The 17,200-nt window shown below is 39.5% G+C and overlaps 1 protein-coding gene across 1 annotated transcript in view; it reads left to right on the forward strand.

Moving 5' to 3' along the window:
- ptk7b (protein tyrosine kinase 7b) overlaps positions 1-17,200 on the forward strand; it is a 226,005-nt gene that overhangs the window by 125,882 nt on the left and 82,923 nt on the right. The window contains exon 2 of the mRNA XM_028820158.2: positions 11,439-11,732. Coding sequence (XP_028675991.1) covers positions 11,439-11,732 — 294 coding nt within the window. The remainder of the gene's footprint in view (positions 1-11,438; positions 11,733-17,200) is intronic.

The raw sequence follows: 17,200 nt of genomic DNA on the forward strand, positions 1-17,200 counted from the left end.
ATTCAGTCAGAATCAGTGACCTTTTTATATGGGTCAACATCCTGACCCATTTTCTTTTTCCTTTCTTTTGTACTTTCTGGTTGTGTTGGTGAGCAGTTGTTCTTACTTTCATGTTGCTCTTCCTGATAATGAACCGTTCTGCCATGCTGAGCAGATATGTTAGATGTTCACAGCAAATGACCCGAAACAAGCAGAGAACGATTCCTTGCCTAAATACATAAAGCAGAATTCTTAAAATGTGTCACTTAGTTATCTGTCACTACTATAAATCTTTTCTCTCTTATTGTCTTGACAGCTGCATTTGGCACTTGACTTTGCCGTCATCCCCCACTGACTCAGATGAAGTTTTAGAAAACCCTTCATGGTAGTACAAATTTTTTATAGAATTAGTTATGTCCGAGTCTCCGCATTTGCAAATATCAATGAAGATCAATGTTGTTTTTGAGCTGTTGATAAATATTAAGCTGATGTTACTCCTTTAACATCCAACTTTGATATACCTTAATCCAGTTTAGAATTTTTAGGATCCAGAGGTGATCCCATCAGTTTCAGGAAATGGCAGGAGCCAACCCAGACAAGGTGCGAGTCCATTGAATCATTTATTCACCCTAGACCAATTTTAAGTCCACAATTATTTTAACATTGACATCTGTGTGATGTGGTGACAGGATGTACCATGAGGAAAAACTCACAAAAGCAGTATCAATGATAGGAAGATGGAATGCAGCAGTGCTAACAACTATGCCACAGCCCAGGAATTGAGTAGCGACATTTTATTCACAGCATCACTATGGTCAAATTGTGCCCATCTTACAAACATTTTTAAAATTCAGTTAACAGCTCTATTGTCTATGATTATTATTGTATTCTTATTTGGCTGACTTACAACATTTGACATGCACTTGGTTGCATTTCTTTTGTTTTTCCGATTGGAGCACTGAGAGGTGAAGTGACTTTCTCATGGTGTCACAGTGTCAGTAGCCGGATTTGAACCCAGAGACTCAGGGTTTGCAGTCAGAAGCCTTAACCACTATGCCACACTGCCTATAATACAGCCTGTTTAACAGTAAGCAACCTCATGTCAATTGTTACCTGAGAAAAGTATATCTGAAAGTAGAGCAGAAGTTCTGGTAGTCATGGGGATTCTTTTCCACATTTGTTACTATAGCCTGCGAAATTCAGAAAAGACTGTCCTGGTCTAAACAGGTTTAGAAAATGGAAGTCAGGATGGCTAGCCTTTGTGTTAACCACTCCTTCCACACTTTTACAGTATGAAACGTATTCCAACTTAAATGTTACACGTGAGATGACATACAATAATTTCTGTCTAATCTGTTTCATCCATTAATAAAACAATAAGTTGAGTGGAATAAGGCAAGTTTAGAAGATAAGGGCTTTGAATATCCTTTTCCCTTATTGTTGGGACACTTTTCTCATGTGTACTGTATATTCATATTCATTACAAAAAGTAACAACATTTACAGTGCATGGTATTGTAATGAACTGAACTGGAATCCACTAGTTCCACACTTTTAAGCACCAGTACTGGCTCACATTTACCGGCCCACCCTGTCTAAGTATTGTGTGACAGTACTGTAGCCATATGTCACCGTGAAAGGTGCTAGACAGAAATAATTATGCCTTTATTATTTGTTTTCAGCATATGGTGTTTTGATGTGCAGAAAATCTTCCTTTGCAGACACTTCTCGGTAGACCTCCAGTCAGGCATGACACAGTCAGTTATTCTTGATACGCACTCGTCTATCAGTCTTCAACTTGTTGTGGCAGGACAATGTGTCAGGCGCTTTCATAATTAAAATACCTACTCTCTCTCATGTTGACCTCTTAGAATAAATCATTTAATCCCTTGACAATAATGAAGAAGGCCTTTACATTTTTTTCCGCCCTCACAAAACACCTAATTAAAGATTTCTGCCTAATGAATGCAGCATCCTTCAGTGGTAAAAGATTCTCTTTGTTTGTGGTTGCAGTCAGTCTGTAAAAATTGTGGAACTACAAGATCTTAAGAGAATTCCTCCCTCTGGATGGGAGTTTTGAAATCTGTCTTCTTTCATATCCAACTGAGGACTCTGTCTTTCAGACTCTCCAAGGTATGAAGGGAATATTCTGGTTGACTGATCAGCTATTTTCAGGATCTGCACCTTGCCTGCTTCTAATTCCATCAGCATTTCAACATGAAAAAAATCCCCCTAGGCATTCTTAGTTTTTAGTGGCTGGACTTCTTCAGCTTGTCATTTTCATATGCTGTATTAGTGTGATGATTATATTACAAAAGAGCTCTGTTCAGTAAGAAGTCATCCTGTTAAGTTTAGCCATGGTGTATTAAATTATTCTACCTCTCTCTAACATTTCACAGCAGTGATTTACGGTGTATTTTGAATTAAAAAAAAAATAAATTCAGAATTATCTTTGCATACAGCAGACTTGAATGTTGTGCCAGTAAGCTCTAGTCGATAGATCAGCAAGCAGTTGATATTATAGATGTGCTTCTTATTTTCAGAAAGAAAAAAAATAAAGTTAAACCATAAGGTGAGATTGATACAGCTAAGCAATTTCTGCCATCTGGCAGAAGAAGAAATGTTTCCGGAACTATCAGATACACTTACTTGCTACCTCTGCCAGACGTCTTTACTTTGACATTCTAGCCATAAAGCATGTGCGTCCCACTCTCCCCAGGTACATTCACTTTTACTTGCTCTAATCATACTGTATGTAACACATTCTTCAGTTTTGTTCTTGCCTCACCACTCTATCTTTAATGTGCAAGTGGATGAAGAGAGTCCTGCAGTCTCTGAAAGCCAGGGCTCATCTTGGTTTTTGGTTTTGCTTTTCTGCTCTGTTGCTGGTTAGACTAGTTTTGCCTTTGGAATTAATCATTCATATACATTGTTTTTTGTTTTTAATGTGTGCATATTGTACTTAACCATCCATTTGTCTACTGAACTCCAGTTTTAATTTGTTATATTTTGAGGTGTCACCAGAGCATTGCACCCAGAAAGATCTTCTGGGTCTGACAGAATAGCCTTTTAATAAGTAAGTCTTCTACTAGCAACATCCCTAAACCCAATAGGGGTGTCCTCCTGAACTTAAGTTCCCGTGGACTCCCAGGGGAGTTCATAGCACCACTGCCACCTAGTGTATTGAAGCCATATACTCTCTTAAGTGGCAGTCTCCCTCCATTGTTCCTGCTTTGAACCTGAGGCAGGCACTGGCTGGGAAGCCCAACTCTACCTGTTTAACCCATAATGGAGTCCTTGATCTGTCTGTGGTCAAGGGTTTCATTTGCTTGTCATGTAATTTTACCTTATCTGGAAAGTCCAGCTTGTGGTCAGTCAGAGTCGATACCATGGCTTAAACTACACAATTAAGACCAAAGATCGCTCCCAGCAACTCTGAGAAAAACTGATTGAAAACCTCAAGTCAAGATGGAAACATGAAGATACACAAATCACTGAATATTCCTTGGGGTGCAGTTAAATCAATCATTAGGAAATTAAAACTATAAATCTGACTAGTGCATACCATCCATAAAAACTGCATGATTGTGCAAGAAGACGAATGATGTTGGAGGCCACCAAGGGACCTGTGATAGCCTTGAGTCTGTATGGCCACATCTCAACTTTGCACATCAGCACGCAACCACTTTTCTTCATTCGTCTATGCAAAGCTACTCAGGCTTGGTCAGGTTGCGTGGGGAATGTGATTGAGCAGGCTTTTTCACGTCCACCTGGAAATTCAGTTGGATTGACATTGACTTGGCCACTGTAGGACAATGACGTTGTTGTTAAACTATTCCTCTATAGCTTCGACTTTAAGCTTGTTGTCTTGCTAGAAAAACAGTCTTTCCCTGAGACGCAGGTTTCTTTCAGACTGCCTCAGGTTTTCCCATATTTTGCTACATTCAGTTTCCCTTCAACCCACACATTCATGTATAAGAGCATCGCCATAGCGTGGATGCTGCCACCATCATGGTGGGGTTCATGCATTTTAGATAATGTGCAGGGTTTGGCTTATGCCAAACATGGCAATTAGTCTGATTGCCAAAAAGCTTAATTTTTGGACTCATCAGAGCATATAACTTTCTTCTATATGACTTCAAAGTCTCCCATGATCCTTTTGGCAATAGAGCAAAGCCTTCTGGAGCAATCTTATAACATTTTACACTGTTACTTATTGTGCCAGTTTCTTTTGGATTGAGTCACAAAATCACATCCTGACACACAGTTACGATATCCCCCTGTCAATTACTACGTCTATTCAGGGATGCCTAAAACGTGTAATTATATTAAAATTCTAGTCAAAATGTTGACTCTGTCACAAAACGTTTCCTATATATATTGTTAATCTAAGAAAAAAAAGTCAGAGCCACCAAGTTTTGTCTGTGTGCACAGCTGAAACATTGTGTGTGCGTTTTCTTTTTTTTTTTTTTTGTTTTTATATTGTAAAGACAAAACCAGCATACTGTATATACAATGAAATCTACTATTCACATTTGTACCATTTGGTTTCAGAAAGTGTGTATTAGAAAGAATTTGGAAATGCATGAGAAGATTAAGGTGAAATAACAAACATTCCAGTGCATGGCCAATTCTTAACAGGCAAAATAAACGTGGTGGGTCATTGTGGGGAAAAATCAAATTGCCTAAATGAACTGGCTGCCCTGCCCCCTGGACTTTCTACAATGCACTTTGTTACAGGCCCCTGTTGATTATTTTCATAGAATACAATGAAGGCCTGACATTGAACAGAGAACAATAAAGACTTAGTAGCAGACAGTCCTTATGATGTCCTTCAGTCTTTCCACTGAGCCTTCTTGTTTATTGTTAATGTTCATTATTTATGAGTGTGCTTGTTCCCTGAATAATCTACTATTATAATAAAACAATAAGGTCTGTTTGTCCACTTCCTCTGAGCAATCTGATTGGTCAGCTTGATTTTGGTGTGATTGGTCAGTGTGTGTTTGACACAATGAAAGAGGAAGTGTGAGACTCATGAGGAGGAGTAAAAGTATATGAAGCATGCTGAGTCACAGTTGAAGAGAGTATAAAATCAGACAGGAAGTGAAAAAGGTGCCTTGAAAATATTGACAGTCTGAGAAGCTTGAAATATGGGAAATGGACTCGAGAGATGGAGCACCGGTTAACAAACGTTCACACATGCAAATACAGCAGAAAGGCACGGAAGGTACATGTAAGGCAAGAGATAGCAAGTATTTTTTAATTGTACTATTATGTGTCTTTGAGAGGTACTGTGGCTAGTACTTAATGATGACCTTTCACAGTAAGTGTAAAAGACACAAACCAAGCCTGCACCAGTCTCCATTTAGAATTACCAGTTAACCTAACCCACTCAATTCTGGTATGTGTGTAGAAAACTGGGGTGCCTGTAGAAAAACCTACAGAAACACAGGGAGAACATACAATGTCTGGGATTATTAGGAAGGTAATAAGAACTTGCTCACTTGTAGCTTTAAAAAGAGTCTGCTATTTCATTTATTATTGTTATTAACTTACTTAGTTGGATCAAAATAGCAACAACAAATAGAAAAGACAGATATATCAATTTTCATTATAAGACGGAGCATTAAACATTGCCATGTAATTCTTATTAAAGCTGGTCCAACTTGTAAATGAAGGACACTTAATGCTGATATTTTAATAGTGATGTCCACTAAAGATGGCTGGCAGGTCAACGCAAGTGACTTTTTGGGGAGCCTTTGTATACCTACCTCATCCAGTGCAGACTATTAATGCAGGTTAGGTCTGTAGCACTGGACAATCAAACATCCCCCAACCCCTCCACTACAGCAATATAAAAGCAATGGTACTATTCACTTGTGATTTAAGTCTCTTTAGATGTCAACATCATTAAATGTCAATCTGCATCACTCTTAAATAAAACTTGTTAGTATAGTGACTTTTTAAACATAGCATCTTTCTTTCAACATGATAAACATGCTTTTGTTTGGGTCCAGGCAGCTACTGGTGGTCTTTCCAGTCTTCACATTACAACACTAAGCCTAGGGCCCATGAAGAGGTTTTTGTAATTGTCCATCCATCAATTTTAACAGAAAAACACTTCAAAGCTTTGCTTCTGCACAGGAAAGCCACTCTGCAGCTGTGCTGGAAATGCCTGTTGGTCATACCTTAACCTGACGTGTCCCTTCAAAGACACTGGAAATCACAAGAGGAGTTCAGCACCTCCCAGCTACATCTTAAGATCAGCTTGCTCAGGAGAAGAAAAAACAAGCTTAGATAATGAATACCAGTTGTGCATTAACCAGAGCTGCTCTCCAAACGCCTTCCAGTTGTTTATACACTTCGACCAGAGCTGTCAGGTCACCCATAGTAGCAGGGGATGAATTTGACTAATAAGCCATGGCAATACTTATCCTTCCCTGTACTGGGTAGAAAAATAGTAGACACAACAGCAGGTTTGACCGCACATGAGCCAGACATTCAAGCTTGTGAAGAACAAAGAGTACATGTCTGACAGGTTTTGTTTGCACCAGCTGCCCAGAGCAGGGAGATTTTAATTGTTTAATAAAGACTGATCTTCAATGGCAGAGGTGTTCTTAAATAGAAAAAGGTAAACAATTTAATAAAAGTATTGTTTCATTGGGGCTAACATTGGAAAAAGACCTGTAGTACACATTTCTTTGTTAAATAAAGAAGAGAATACTAAATAAAAGAAAGCATTTTAAAAGATTGCAGGGCAGGATTTTCAATTGTTCTCAGTCTTGTGTAGGATTTTTCTCCCAAGCTCATAATACAAAAAAACTAGTTGTTTTATTCATTGGCACCATGCATGCCTATTCAATGGGCAGGAGGGAGATGAGGGTTAGAATCAGGCAGAGTAGTGTTTGGGGTCTGAATTTAAAGAAAGGAAAAGACATGTGAGGTGAATGGTAAATGGCAGATGAAGGAGAGAGAAAAAGAGAGGGGAGGAAAAAAAGAAGGACCGCCCACCAGCTCTGCAAAACATGAAGTACCATTGATGGCAAGGGTCAGTGAGAGGACCCTGCAGACTTGTACAGTGTTGACCTCTGCTTTTCAATGCAAGGGGTTCTCCAAAGCGCAGCAAATGTCTGGTACACAAAAAGAGAGATGCTTTGCACAACCAAAAATATAACTTTAACAGCAGTTGTACGCTTACACTTCATTCATCTGGAATTTCAGTGCTAGTCTATCGTAAATAGCAGGTTTAGAGAGCAGAAAGAGAAAATTAGTCTTTTTGTCCACCATTTGACTTTCTCTACTATAGAAGACCTTCTTTATTGAGCCACCTGTGGTTTGAAGGGGTATTCGCACGACAATGTGTGTTCTGCTGGATTATGCCAATTTTTATGTACAGTATGTTTGCTGCCTTTATCATATTGAGGGTAATCAGCATCTTTTTTTCCTGCACTGGTGCACCAAAATCTGCTAATTGGGAGAGCAGTCTATTTAAATAGATGGTTTTGGAGATGTCATACATTTAATAGTCATTGTCTCAAATATCAAAATTCAACTTTGTATGCAGCCATCCTGTAAACATATTATGGGGGGTGTGTGCGTGCGTGTGTGCATGCCTGTGCATAAATACAGAATATCATAAAATGGAGTTTCACAAGGGTCTTTAAAGAGCAAACAAGAATACACACTAAGATTAAATACAAGCTCATTACATGAATGTTAACAGTATAGGAAACAAACTGTACTGATGGATATGTGGAGCTTAAATTAAGACAATACAACAGCAGCATTTATTTATATAGCACATTTTCATACAAATGATGTAGCTCAAAGTGCTTTACAGGATGAAGAAAGAAATAAAGAAAAGATAAAAACAGTAAGTATAGAAGAGTCCAATTAGACAGCAACATGTTATGTTTAGCCAGTTAAAATTTCTGAACAAATCTGTGTTTTTAAATGTAATGTGATGGGTCATACAGAGTGTTAACCTAGCACAGTCCTATCAGACACATGACAGGAAGCCATGACCTGTTTGCACACACATGGAGCACATATAGAGTTGACCAGTCAACATAACAGCAAGTTCACACAGTCACATTTTCCAAAATCTGGTCAAATGAAGTGTGAGGTTTTCATTCATCCATCCGTTTTCTAAAGCTTAGAGAAGGGTTATCTTGAGTTAGAGACGTTTCCAGTTGCAACAGACCCCAAGAAGGTATATGCAATGTACGGCCTGAAAGTTGTGTGCAAAGTATGTTTCAATCATACGATTGGGCCAGTTTAGACTATCTAGTCAATAATGTGCAGTCAGCCTACAACATTTAACTTTGGGTTGTGGAGAATAAGCTAACACAGTTAGACACAAAAAGAACATCCTGCCATTGAGCGGCCTTGGAAAGATCCCTGGTGGTATGAGGCATTTCTTTGTGCTCCACACTACAGTAGACTACACAACTGGGACCTGAACAGAGGTCAAGCGTTGTACCATGTGTTAGAGACTGCTGCTTTTTTGCCACTCAAGATAACATCTGGTAGATTGCTATAATTATTAAATGAAGAAAATATTTTCTGACCCAACAGTTTTCTTTACAGTGTAACCCTGAATCAAAGTCTCACTATAGCATTGCGCAAAAGACAGGAAACTAATGTACAGGTAAATTAAAGGCCAGTCCATCACTAGTCCGTTCATAGATGCACTTGCCAGCATTCATACCATGCATGCTCATTTGTGGACACCTGTTTAACTTTGTAAGTCTTTGGTGTATGTGAAGAATCTTGGGTAGCTTGAGAAAAATAAATAAATAAGCACAAAGAGAGCACACAAAATCCACACAGATGGGGAGTGAACCAGGAATGAAACCTAGGTCCTTGTAGTGTATAGTAGGATTCACCAATGTACCATGTAAAAACATGACATTTTCAACACTCCCTTAATCTAATTCAAGTTGGCGGTGTTGGTGTATGGTATTTGGGTCAGAAACCTATCACAAAAGTAATTTGTGGAAGGAAAGAAACAAAGCGGCTTTGGTCAGGGTGTCAGGTTGTTGCTGCACCCACCAATGAAAACACACCCACATGGGGCCAATTTGGAACTAACTAAAGAACAGCATATTTGATGTTTGGAAGAAAAGATTATTTGAAGAAAATCCACAGAGGGTTAGTAATGCGAACTCCCACAGACAACAGCAGGGCACATGATTTGCACCTAGGTTGCTTGATCTATAAAGCAGTGAAGTGCCCCCATGCCCTCCTCTTCTTCCTCTCTATCTTCATCTTTTCCCACTTCTATGTGGGGTCAATGTGTTTGATCAGCCTTTTCCATACAGCTCGGTCCAACACCTCCTCCCCAGTCAGACCTTTTTCCTTTAGATCCTCTTTTACTTTACGCATCCACCTATGCTTTGGCCTTCCTTGCTTTCTCTTCTCCTATACTTCCATTCCCTTCACTTTTTGCCCACATGTTAATTGTCTGTCCTCTTCCTATGTCCATACTACTTCAGTCTATTTTCCTGTACTTTCTTAGATATATTTCTTTTCCTATAATTGTCTAATTTCATATTCTGTTCTTTTTTTGTAACTCCACACATCTATTTGCCTCACAGATGGCGCAGTGGTAGTGCTGCTGCTTTGCAGTAAGGAGACTGTGGCAGATTGTGGGTTTGCTTCCCAGTTCCTCCCTGTGTGGATAGCGCTTTGAGTACTGAGAAAAGCGCTATATAAATGTAATGAATTATTATTATTATCTAGACATTCTTATTCCTGACACATCCAACTTCTTTTTCTGTGCTCCCTTTACTGCCCATGTCTCAGCTCCATACATCATTCCTGGTGTTACCACCATCTTAAAAAACTGACCTTTAATCTTCATCTTATTTCTTTGATCACACAATATTTGTGTTACCTTCTTCCAATTGTTCCATCTACACCACATTCTGTGTTATCTCTGGATTTAATTTTCCTTCTTAGGCTACCATTAATCCTAGATATTTAATCATATCCACTTTTTTAAGTAGCTTTCCCTGCAGGCTAACCTTCTGAATCTTGATCATCATCATCATCATCCATCCATCCATCCATTTTCCAACCCGCTGAATCCGAACACAGGGTCACGGGGGTCTGCTGGAGCCAATCCCAGCCAACACAGGGCACAAGGCAGGAAACAATCCCGGGCAGGGTGCCAACCCACCACAGGACACACACAAACACACCCACACACCATGCATACACTAGGGCCAATTTAGAATCGCCAATCCACCTAACCAGCATGTCTTTGGACTGTGGGAGGAAACCGGAGCGCCCGGAGGAAACCCACGCAGACACGGGGAGAACATGCAAACTCCACGCAGGGAGGACCCGGGAAGCGAACCCGGATCCTCAGGTCTCCCAACTGCGAGGCAGCAGCGCTACCCACTGCGCCACCGTGCCGCCCCATCATCATCATTAAACTTCAAATATTCTAGTCTTCATCCTATTTATTTTCAACCATCTAACTACCAAAGTGCTTCACCATTCATCTAACAACCTCTCCACTTCCTCTTCTATGGTGCAACACAGCACCATGTCATCAGCAAAAAGCCTGCACCAGGGGGATTGGTCTTTTATCCAATGACTCAACACATCCATAACCAGTTCAAAGAGCTAAGGACTTCAAAAAGATCCCTGGTGCAGACCTATTCTATCATGAGATCTTGTCTGTTACCCCAACTATGCTTTTAACGAGAGTCCTCACTCCCTCATACTTATCCTGGATAGTACATACACATACTTCACCATGTTGCTTAATTTAAGCTGCTGAACTTAAGTGGCTGACCTTTTGTGGTAATTATCAAGTAAGTCTTTAAAATGTGCCAGGAAATTCTTATCTTATAAAGTAAACGGTAAATGATAAAATGTGTCGGCCATAAGAAAAATACTTTCCAACTGAATAAAAATTCTAACATAAACTCTTTGTCTGCATTGTGGAAACAGTTATCACACCAGCTTCCCTTTATAAACAGCGTCAATTAGAAGTGCTCATTATTTCTGGGAGAAACATTTGCAGTTCTTCCCGACTGTGTGAACTAAATTAAGGTTAATTATATTACAGAATATACGTTACCTCACTTTTCCAAATGGTCTCTCCCTTTTGCCAGCTGCACAGAGTTTCTAGACACCTTATGAAAGATTTTTTACTGATACTTTGAGTGCCCTTCCATTGCTTGTGAACTTTCAAAGGGCTGTACACCACAGCAGGAATACCTTGAGAAGTAGAAATCTGAAGCAGAGGCAGGATATGTGATTTATAGTTTGCAGTTGTAACCATGTGTTTGTAGGTGGACTGCCTTACCAGGTCTGCATCCTATTGATTGCTTGATTGGGCTGGTGGTCTTTATTTCTTGGTATTTTCTTAAATGTGTAATTTCACCCCTTTTACTATACAAGTACTGTAATTACATTTTTTCCTTGTTCTTTTTCTTTTTACAGTGTTTCATGGCCAAGCAGTAATTTATTTCACAAAGGAACCAAAATCACAAGATGCACTTCATGGACGTAGTGCCATCCTTCGCTGCGAGGTAGAAAATCCTGCCAATGTGGACTTTGAGTGGCTCCAAAATGGTACACCTGTCCAGGACACGGAACGAAGGTTTAAGGAAGGAAGTAATTTGCAGTTCACAGCTGTGGACAGAATTGAAGATGCTGGCAACTTCCAGTGTGTGGCCACTAACACCATAACCAAAGAAGAGGCTCGCTCAACAAATGCCTCCTTCAACATCAAATGTGAGTCACATTTCTGCAATTTTAGGAAGTTCATAATGGCTTCATTTTATTGTATTAAGTAGCATTGTCGCCTGATATGTTGTGGATGTTGGTTTGGTTTTTAGTTGTGGTTTCACCTGTGTATATTTTGCATGTCTATTCCAACTTATGTATTCCTCTTGGGAAAAAAAATAACATGCATATTCAGTTCAATTCTTTATTATCATTAAGTACAAGTACCATGTACAATGAAATGGTTACTTGCATGTGCCTTCACCGACAGGAAACAAGCACCAGAGACAAAATAAATATCTAATTGCTGTTGGCTAAAAACTGTTCTTGAATCTGGAGGTGCGTGTTCATTTGGACTTTAGACGCTTTCCAGATGGGAGGAGGGTAAAAAGTGGCAGTGCAGGATGGCTGGAGGTCCCACCTGATACTATTTACCTTCCTAAGACATTGTGTGGTGTGGATGTCATGGATCACCGGGAGCTGAGTACCTGTGATCTGCTGTGCTGTTTTCACCTCGTGCTGCAGAGCTCTGTGATCCAGCTGCTGTACCAGGATGTAATGCAGGATGGATTCCACAGTGCACCTGTAGAATCTGCACAGGATTGCGAATGACATCTGGGCCTTCCTCAGTTTCCTGAGGAAGTAAAAGCATTGTTGAGCTTTCTTAACTACTGGTGCAGTGTGACTTGACCATTTAAGTTCATCAATGAGGGTCATCCCAAGGAACCTGAAGCTTCTAACCTGCTCCACAGACTCCCCTCCGATGTAAATGGGACGATGCTTTCTTGCCTGCTTATGGAAATCCACAATCAGTTACTTTGTTTTGCTAACATTGAATGTGAGGTTATTGTCCTGGTACCATTCTGCCAGGAATCTGACCTCCTCTCTGTAAGCCATCTCGTTGGCCTTGCTGATCAGACCAATTACGGTGGTGGTGTCAGCAAACTTAAGGATGGTATTAGAGTTGTACTTAGCCACACAGTCATAGGTAAAGAGAGAGTAAAACCGGGGACTCGCTCTGTGGGGTGCCAGTGTTGATGATGATGGTGGATATGCACATGCTGAGGTCTGCAAGTGAGGAAGTCCTATCCCCAGTTACACAGTGAAGAGCTGAGCTCCAGATCCAGGAGTTTAGCAATGAGCTGAGATGGGATGACATGGATTTTTTTTTTAGCAATCTTTTTTTTTTTTTAAAGCATAGTGGCTATAACCATCTTGGCATTGTGAAGATAAACGAGACACATCAGATAACAAAGAGTTGGGATACGAGCCAGTAACCACTACCCTGTGGTCCGAATATGGATCCCAGTATCCCAAGTTCAGTGATTGGTACACTGTGCTGTAAAAATGGAGCTGTGCTTCCGATGAGATGTAAAACCAAGGTCCTGACTCTCTGTGGTCATAAAAGATCCTTGGGTATCCTTCATAAAGAATAGGGTGTATCCCAATGTCCAGGCTGAATTGTCCACCATGGCCTAGTCAATCGGGGCCCTAATCACCCCCTGTCTATCACCCCCTGGCTATCTCCCTGTCACTGCATCACCACCTAACAGTTAATGTGTGGTGAGCACACGGGTGAAAAAATGGCTGCTGTTGCATCATCCAGGAGGATGCTACACATTACTGATGGCTGAAGTGGCTCCTCACTCATTGAAGCGCTTTGAGTAGTGAGAAAAGTGCTATATAAATTTTAACAAATAATTATTATTATTATAAAAAAGACAGCCTCTGTGATAATATGCAAACTACTACACTACAATTTTTGTTTGCCGTGCTCTAGAGAGTGGTAACATACTGCATGAAGGTTAGACATGCTACTATGAATTTCTCTGTATTCTGTGCATGTGCCAGTTCTAGTACTAACACAGACAATTAATTGGCTCAATCCCTTCTGCTGTTTTTTCTAAAGCCTAAATTGAACATTTTTCGTAACTTTTAAATGTTATGTTGTTTAGCTTGTGGCAGATTAACCTACCTTTGAGCCACTCAGTGGTTTTTCAAAGTCATGAAGGAAGTCTGCTAAGATCCTGCCACTTAAGAAAACAAAATCTCATACATTTTGGCTAATTTAAAAGCTACAGTGAGTGGTGGAATGTCACAGAATAATCCCACCTTCCTCTGGGGGAACTGCAGAACGTGTGTTTTACTATATATGGTGGTTTGTAGATGCAGGCTGTTGGTAATTATGGCAAAGTCACCAAGCAGTAACTGTAATCATCAAAACTTTCCCGAGTCCTATTTGTATGTGTGTGTATGTTCTCTCTTTTTTTCCCGTTACTCATTTTGTTGTTCTGCCAGCAATTATATGTAAATTTGTAAGCTGTCTTGTTTGTCAGTTAATGAGTGGAAAGCAAACCTCTGCTCAAAACATCTGGGAATAGCAAAACAAAAAGACTGGCTACATTTTGGCAATCAGGGTCCATACTTAAGAAGCTGTTGCTGTGACAAATCACACAAAGTGGCTTGTGGTCTTTAAAAATGGTTTAGTGCTAATCATTGGCAGTTCCAACAAGGGACATGGTGAGAAACTTTCATGAAGCCATCCATCCATCCATCTGAAATTACTTAGTGAGGCATTAAGACTGTAAGAATATTGTTGTGAATGCACCTACATATTATTTGTACAGTATTTAGGGAAGAGACCCCATTAAATGCCTTTCAATTCATTGTCTTGTGGTCATTGTCAAAGGTAGATATTTTTGTTGAAGTTGTTTTATCTAAGCACTAGAACAGTTAATAACCACCAAAAGAGTATCATTAAAAGTGGCAACATTTAATTCCTTTCAATTCAGTATCCATCATAGGAAAATTTTGAGAAAATTATGTTAAAATGGTCTGTGTTTTCTGCTTAAATTTGTATTTTACTACAGCATCTGTATCGTTTTTTTTTTTCTTCTAAGATTTGACATTTCAGCATATCTAAGTATCTGTATCTGAGCACTTAGAGCAGCTCATCAAGTGTATATTGCTTGTTGCTGTTAACTATACCAGCTAAGTTTGTATTCCTTGGAGATGTGGACAAAAATTCCGCAGAAAGTGCTGTGAGAGACTGATCAATAACTGCCATAAATATCCCCTTGCAGTTATTGCTGGTTTAGGTGGTCTGTCCAATTATTGAGTCGAAGGGCACAATTAATTTTTTTCTCCTGGCCATTATGGGTTACATAACATTCATAATAAATGCCTCACGTAGCCATCAAAATATTGTGTGATGCATTCAGTAGGGATGCCCTTTAATTTTTGGCTGATAAGTTACTCCTTTTCATAGAGGAAGATAAGTAGTAATACATAAACAAAGACAAAAAAATAGATATTTTTGTAATTTAACACATGATGTATGCAGTCTTCTTAATTACATTATATTACCAATTGATGTTTCACTGGTATTTGCCAATTATTTATTTGGTAAATGTCCTTTAGAATTTGTGGTGAAGTGAAAATGTGATTTATTAATTTGGTGTGTAAATACAAGAGAACAAGAAAGCATAAAGGTTTGTGGCACTGAAGTCCCAGTATATTAAAAAGATGTTTGGGGGGAAAAAAAAGCACAATAAAATGCTGAAAAATCTCTGTGCGAGCCTGTTACAAGATACTGAAAAAATGGTGGCATATCCAGTGTTCAGTTAGGAGAAACAGAAGAGGCGGGCTCAAGTGGTTGTATACAGGAAGTGATGTCAATACTGGCCATCCATCAATCATTCTTTCTATAGAGGGCAGAAGAGAGGAGGCGTTAGGCAACAGTGACAACCCCTGGCTTGGTGGAGCATAAACCCCCGACAAGCCCTGAAACTGTCTCCCAATCACCCATGTGTGACAGGTATAATACGTGCTTTAAAAGTTTTTTCATTTTTAAATAAATGACTGCCTTAAACTTGTAAATATAGCTTCTGCATGTTTCCTTCAAATCCTGACAACATGCAGATTAAGTTGAGCGTTGACTCTGAATTGGACCAGTGTGTGCAAATATAACAGAGTTCACTGCAAAGGACTAGTGCCCAGTTTAGGCCATGCGCCTGATGCCACAGCTATCTGCTGTGGCTACTACACACCAGATCTTATTTAAGTGAGATAATAGTTGGATGGATGGAGTTTCTCCAAGGTCTGTTTAGAACTGTAGTTAGAAAGCTTTGGCTCCAAACATATTTGCATATAGGATTCTTTGCCCCGGATTAACGTTCCAGCCATTATCTCCAGCAGAAGAAAAAACAAATTTTAGTGATTTTATAGACTCCCCCCAAACCCCTTCTTCTCCATTACCTGCTAGTCTTCTCTTAATAAATTCATAAATTTCCATTCGGTTATTAACATTTAGATATATTTGTACTGTAATAAATTTGTGCATTTCCATTCAGTCATTAACATTTGGATATATTAATTACTAATTTATTTATTGAAGGGTTATTTATTGGATGGCACAGTGACAGTTGTGCTGCCTGACATTCAAGCCCTGGGTGCTTCCTGCATTGAGTCTGCATGACCTCTCTGTGCCTGTGTGGGTTTCTTTCAGGTGCTCCCGTTTCCTCCCATAGGTCCAAAGTACAGGTTAGGTGGATTGGTGATGCTAAATTTGTTCTGACGAATGAGTGTGTTTGTTCACCCTGTGATGGCCTTGCTTCCTCTCCAGAAATTGTTCCTGCCTTGCACCAGATGCTTACTGGGATAGACTTCAGCTTCCCTGTGACCCTACTCTGGATAAGCAGGTTTATCGAATGGATAGATGGAAGGTCTATAGGTATAAATTGTTTTTAATTTCTCATACATATTGCATTATAAACTTGGTTGAGTATTGTGTTTTGCTTTAAGTAGATTACATTTCAAATGTGGGAAATGCCCTGGGCTTATATAACAATCATTGAAATAAATATTTAACTCTAAGAACTTTGCTTAGCAGAACTGTGTGACCTTAATTTAGAAAATCGTGTACCTAGTATATTAGAAAGTGGCCGATGCAGCGTGATTTTGGATGATTTTCTTGTTCCTTTAAATTTTATGAAACACTCTTTACAATTGCTGTGTTTGTCCCCAGTCAGGAGGTTTGCTTTAAAGTAATTAATTTACCAGCGACTTATAAATCAACTGGACGTCTCCTCATGTTTGCAATAAAATGAGTAACATCATTGTCTGTGCACCATGACTTTATGGACAGAAAGAGTAAAGAGACCACCAGGGCTCCTCAGCTATGCACAAAGGCCTGTAATGGCTGGAGGATTTTATTTGTACTAGCTCCTTCAAGAATTATGCCTGGTTGTAGTGGTGATCCATACTCAATCGGACCTCATGATTTCCTTTGTCTGTGCTCATTCAGTAGTTTCAGAAGTGTGAAAGGTAGCAGAGCCATGTGCTAACAGTGGGACATGCAGGTGTGCATTTGCTTTACAGCTCATCTGTCAGTATGCTGCTGTTTTCTTTAAAGTGTTTTTTTTTAAATAACACTGAATTTTAAATTGAACTGGCTTAGGTGTGAGAGTATCCTGTTA

The sequence above is a fragment of the Erpetoichthys calabaricus genome, chromosome 15 (assembly GCF_900747795.2).
Source record: "Erpetoichthys calabaricus chromosome 15, fErpCal1.3, whole genome shotgun sequence".
Taxonomy (NCBI): domain Eukaryota; kingdom Metazoa; phylum Chordata; class Cladistia; order Polypteriformes; family Polypteridae; genus Erpetoichthys; species Erpetoichthys calabaricus.